This window comes from Sturnus vulgaris, chromosome 2 (genome assembly GCF_052056855.1).
Source record: "Sturnus vulgaris isolate bStuVul1 chromosome 2, bStuVul1.hap1, whole genome shotgun sequence".
Classification (NCBI taxonomy): Eukaryota; Metazoa; Chordata; class Aves; order Passeriformes; family Sturnidae; genus Sturnus; species Sturnus vulgaris.
Window position 1 is genome coordinate 94,747,865 of NC_142244.1, and position 6,000 is coordinate 94,753,864.

Consider the following 6,000-nt stretch of genomic DNA (forward strand, 5'->3'; position numbering starts at 1 on the left):
CCTGGAGCAACAGCATTCACACACACCGGTGTTCCCTGAGCACGCAGCCACAGCAGGCACACCTGTCTGGCATGGATTATTCTTGCCAGGAGCACAACAATGTCCCTGGGAGGACTGTTGCTGAAGGAAAAGAGCATATGCACATTAAATGCAGATTTTGCTCCCTGTCTCCCAGGTCTAGTCCTGTGATGACCTTCTGCTGCTGCTCTAATACCAGCAACCACAATACCTTCCCACTATTTCAGTAAGCGAAGGCATGACAGCCTTTGGGGTCAGCCAGGAAGACCCCAACAACCTAACCAAGGCTTCAGGGCGAGAACATCCTGCCAGAAGAACTTCCAAAATGTAGGTTGCTCAAGACCAACTAGCACCTGGAAATTTCCACCTTAGGAGTAACGTCTGCATTGCTGGTGGGATGTCCTCAAGCTCTGTCTGGGCTCCACATTCAGGTCACAGCCAGCATTGCACCCTCTGCAATGATACTGGGCTACAAAAATCATCACTTGTTACTAACTCTGGGTCCAAAACACCTTTCCTTTCTTCTTCCTTCGCAACATGTGAACTATCACATTCAGGTCACACCTTGTCACAAGAGGAGAGAAGTATACTTAGCCCTGATACTGATGTGTGACATCAGAGATAAGTGAGCATAAATCTCCCTTTGCCCGAGCCGTAGGCATACACGCTCATAGCGGGGACAAGGCTAGTGATATGGCTGCCACATGTGGCAGCCCAAACCATCCTTTTGGATCCTCTTAGTGCTTGTGCTCACACACAAGAATTCATTTGCCTTGTGAATCGCAAAGGGTTAATTTATTTCTAAATTACAATTGAGAATGCCTCGTTTAGCCAAAGACCTCTCTCATTAAAAAGAGAATCATACAGATGTATGGTGTTTGTACAAAGATTTTAATCTTTGCTGCCATCAGTCCTGGTGCTATCCCAATTAATAACCAAATTAATGCCAACGCCAGTACGCAATCCTCCACAGGGAATAGGAGTGACGTTTCCTTTCAGCCATGCACCAAGTCTCATCCCGCAAGAGAGAGCTGTGTCTGTTTTCCCGGGGCCAGCCCCGTGCTGTCCGTCTCCCACCTCAGCGATGCGGGAGCAGCAAGAGGAAGCGGCTGTGTTTTGGATCAGCCTCCCACGCACCGCAGAGCGGCTTTGGGCTGTTCCATCCTACGCTCAGTGCAACGCCTGGGGATGGTCCACTGGACGGAGGGATGCCAGGGCGTGCGGCACCCAGCCCGCTCCCCATCCCCTGGCTCCAAAGCACCGACCCAGCTGCTCTCGTCGTGCTCTCCAGGAGCCCCTGACGGGAGGGGGGGCACCACGGGGTGTCGAATGGCTGCTGCATCACATTCCCTGATGCGTCTTCCCTATTTTCCCCAAAAAGAACAAAGTTGTCCTCAAAACGACGCTTTCTGTCGAACAGCTGACCAAAGAAAAAAGTACAAACAGAATTTAATGGAGCGCGAAGCCTCATATGACAAGGAAAATTCCCGCTCCAATTCTGATCTCTGTTTACAACGTTGAAAGTGGGTCAAACTGGTCTGCGATGGAGGAATCTGTTTGGAAAATGATCTCTGAGAGGAAAAGCATCTAAGCAGCAGACAACTGCACTGCAATGCTTCCACGGGGATCCCTTCCCTGCCATCAAAGTGATTCAGTTTTACCACACAAGGTTGAAATTCCATAACTTGAAATTATGGTTTTTTATTCAAATTACTTAAATTCAGCAATTCTCTATCTTTCGGAGCAAATCAGCTAACCATGTTTCAGCATAGATCTCCGTGCTTTTAAAAACTAAGACATGGCTGGGTTTAGACAGGGTGGGGGAAGCTGATGTCGGTTTTGTTGATTTTGTATTGTTTTTTTTTTTTAATAATTGCCCTCACTTTTGTTCATTTCCTGTGCTCAGGACAAGGTTATTGTGCAGTCCCATCACACTGTCTAACCCAACTATTTTGTTTCACCTTGTCATGATCTCTTTCAAAATGCAAAGGCATGATTATGACATTAAATGGGAGCCCAAAAATAAGAAACAGTCTGTAACAACATTACTTTCCAAGGTATTTTCATTCTGACTTCTAGAAATCTAGCGAATTAAATATCTGCACTTTCCTGCTCAAGATAGAAAATGATTGTAATGTAAACAAATACAGCCAAAACTTCCTGGCAAGAAGCTCTGTAGGTTGTTCTGTGCAATGCTGGTATACAAATACACAGCAATCTAAAGAAAGACTACACCAACCAGCCTTGAAACCCATTAATTTGTTTTATCGACTTATGAAAATTCTGTTCTTTGACCTTCAAGTGCTTGATTCCTTTTATGGTCACACAATCTTTATTTATTAAAAATCTCCTACTAATTGCTCTCAGGCTACCCAGAGGCTTTAAAAAGCACAAAATGCCAAAAAACGCATTACTACATTCCTGTATATATTGAATCCTCTTTCTAATCTGTTTTTGAAAGAAATAAATACATTTATAGCATTTTCTAGAAAACATCTTTAAAAGCACCCCAAGCTGATAAATATTCCTTCATATTTATAATTAGTATTTTTTTAATGTTCTCTTTGGTTTTAGTTACTATTTTGTATTTACAGAAAAATGAGCTCTGTGAGTCCTCAAAGTGTCTGCTAATGTCAGATATTTATAGAAAGTTATGATCTCAAATGATTTTAAGAACTGAATCAGTCTACATCCGTGGGACAAACCTTGTATCTTTTAGACTTTGAAAATGTCCAGTTTTAACTGGAGACTTTCAAGGCAAATAAAGAATAAAAATGCTCATATTTTAAATGCACTTAGTATTAAAAAAGTAACAAAGAGTAGTAGCCAAAAAGACTTGGAATAAATACCATGGCACAGGAAAGGATGTAAGTTTTATATCTGTTTACTAACAAACAAAGAAAAAGAATAAAGTAACACGGAAACAGCTCAGACATAACATAGACGAGAACGTGAAAGAGGTATGGGGTATAAATTCTGAGTCTACATAAAAAGAATATTTACAAAGTTAGATGGAAAAATGAGTTTGTGAGTCTCATAGACACATCTCTGAATTAGAAAATGCTTTGTGAATGGCCCATGGAAACAAATACAGTTACTCTCACAAAACCAAAGATCCCCCTAAAAAAAAATTTAAACGGCTATTTCTCCCCGGACTTGCAACTAAGTCAGAGCCAGAGGAGACACAGAGGGTCAGCAGGGATGTCCCAGCGCCCTGCTCGAGTGGGGTGAGCTCCGGGAGGTGGGAGGCTGCGAGGCGCCAGTTCCTCCCGCCCTGGCTGCCATCCCAGCCCGCACACCACCCGCTGCAAACGCCGTGCTGCTGCACCACGAGCTCCACGCTGAGTCCCGCTCACAGCTCCTTGCACGCCAGGCTGGGGTCGTTGATGGCTGCGGGGAGCTGTGCACCTCTGCACACCCTCCCCTGCATATGGGTGCTGTGAAGGGACCCCCACCCGATCATGAGAGGTGTTTGCTCCTCCGAGATGAAAAGAGAGCCTTTCATTCACTAACCGAGCTGTCCCCAACTATACTGTAACAGAAAAGCACATTGAGTTGGGAAACACTCTTGTAACACTGATTTCTGTTATGCCTTTTTGTTTATTTTGTTTTTCAGTAGAGCCTCTTTCCCAAATTGAGTGCAGGACCCCATTTTACTAGGCTTGACATCTACACGAAGGGGAAAGACCTTTTCTGCCCTAAAGAACCCGAAGTCCAAGAGGTGCTCAGGGAGCGTGCCTGAAGCAGCAGTGTGGAAGAGGCCACCAAAACCCTCCTTGGGCTTGGTGCCACCAGGCAAAAGCGCCTGGGGACAAGGAGGCATGGACAGAGCCTGTATAGAGCCCGTGGATAGTTAGGTGGAGGACCCCCACCTGCCCCCAGCCCCACACCACATGTGTCACCCCGGATGGCAGAACAGGACATTTACCTGCTCCGAAGCCCCACTTGGCAGCTCAATGCACTGGACAACAGTTTGCATCTGCTGTACCACCTCCACAAAACTGCAGCCCCTTGGGTGCAGGGACATCCTCTTCAGCTCTACTGCCTGAACAGCCACTTAGAGGAAAATGGTGTCAGGGAAAGCACCTGGGTGTCAGGGACACCCAGCAGTGGCAGGGGCTTCAGCTGTCCCAGCTAGCCACACCGGCCACCATGGTGGTCCCTGAGTTACCCACGTTCACACAGCCACCAACACACTGTGCCTGCTCTCATCGCTTCCCTGCCAATAGCACTGCAGGCTCCTGTGGGGTCTCCATATCCCCGTACCACCTCCCAATGCACCTGTGAATTTGGGAGGCAGGAATGATCTACTGCATTTGCAGAATGGGACTCCAGTCCAGAGCCAAGACTTCCATGCTACACAGTACAACACAATACAGTAACGACCCCAGTGGAGTGGCAAACTGAAGAACCAAAGGGGGACAGCCCAGCCCATTGTCCCGCTGAGCTCAAGGCACTGGTTTCAACTTTGTGGGTCTGAGAACTACTTGAAACAGAGCCACAAAAGGTAACAAAAGCCGGCTTTTGTTAGCAGGCTCCAACGAGTGGAGTGCTCTGCCAACTGCAAAAGGTGAAAAACACGGTGTTACTTTCAAGCAAGGAGTCATCCCATCATAGTAGCAGATGGCCTTCATCAATCTTCTCTTCACCACCTTGGACTGGCACACAAGGAAAGTTTTTTGCCAATATGTGGATCTCTGCATGCACTACGTTACTGAACATCAGGTGAGACAACAGTACTGTCCCAAGTTTTGAGGCACAACCAAACCCCTCTCCCTCTAGCTGAGCTACGACGGGAATTACGTACGCACACAGAACACATAAAAGTTACCTGACAGAGTACATTTTCTTCGAACAAAACGCAGATTAGAGCTGTAAAGCGTTTTTTCAGCCCCCTCCCAAAAAAAAATTAGATTTTTTTTCCACAGGCTACCGAACAGTAAAGGACCCAAATAACGCTAAAACAGCCTTCAAGAAAACTAAGCATCAAACGCTAAAATGTCCTTCAGAGGCTGGAAGGGATGAGCTGAATCACCTCCCAAGTGAGGTGAGGCACCGGCTGTTCCAGCAGTTGCGTAGATAAGTTTGCAGCCGGCTCGTGGCACGCAAGAAAGGGTCCATAGTCCACCCCTAAAATTAATGCATCTCCCGTGCACAGCCAGGACTCCGCTTTGGGGAGCGGAGCGTTTGTAAAACACTTGCAGAACAGTGGCCCCTCGGCGGGGAAGCCCCTCCAGCCCAGCCCGGCTGTCGCTCCCCGCTGTCCCCCGGCCCCGCGACGGGGACCGGCCCCGCTCCGCCGCCCGCGCCCCTCGCCGCCCTCCCCGGGCCCGGGGTCCCCCCTCCGGTGCGGGGGGCGGCGCGGGCGGGGCCGGGGCCGGGGGCGGCGGGCCCAGCCGCACAAAGGGCGGCGGGGCGGGGGGCGCCGGGCACTTACTTTGTCTATGGTGCCCGGGAGCAGGCGGTCGAGCAGGCGGCACAGCACCACGCCGTCCTTCAGCGAGGACTGAAGGAAGCCCTCGGGGTCGGAGATGGTCTTTTTGGGCGACTCCAGCACGCCTAGGGCGATCAGCCACGTAACGGTCTGCTCCGCCGAATTCATGGCGATGGCGGCGGCGGGCGGGGGTCGCGGCGCCCCGCGCCTCGCGTGGGTTTTGTGTCTCCCCCGGCGGGGGCTTCAGGCGGAGGCCGGCGGCGCCGCCCCCATGTGAATGCAGATGACGACGCCCCGGCCCCGCCGCTACAGACACATGCAGCTGCAGTGCCGCCTCCTCCCCGCCCCCCCGCCCTCCCGCTGCCGCCGCCACCGCCACCGCCGCCGCCGCCGCCGCCGCCGCCCCATGACATCACTGGCAGCGGCGGCGGGCGGGGGCCGCGCGCCCGCGGAGACCCGCGCACCGCTCCGCGCCCGCTGCGCGCTCCGGCCGCCAGCCGCCCCCTAGCGGCGGCGCCTCCGCGGGCGCGCAGCGCAGCGGGAGCGGG

General features: G+C 50.8%; 1 protein-coding gene across 2 annotated transcripts in view; it reads right to left on the bottom strand.

Moving 5' to 3' along the window:
* The window catches only part of ARHGEF7 (Rho guanine nucleotide exchange factor 7), a 114,331-nt gene extending 108,601 nt beyond the window's left edge, over positions 1-5,730 (bottom strand). Inside the window, exon 1 of one of the 2 annotated variants that reach the window (XM_014883223.2) lies at positions 5,456-5,730. In XM_014883223.2, the coding sequence (XP_014738709.1) occupies positions 5,456-5,620 (165 nt within the window). In that variant the 5' untranslated portion in view covers positions 5,621-5,730. The remainder of the gene's footprint in view (positions 1-5,455) is intronic. The other variant, XM_014883227.2, reaches the window with a different exon arrangement.
* Positions 5,731-6,000: the final 270 nt, after the last annotated feature.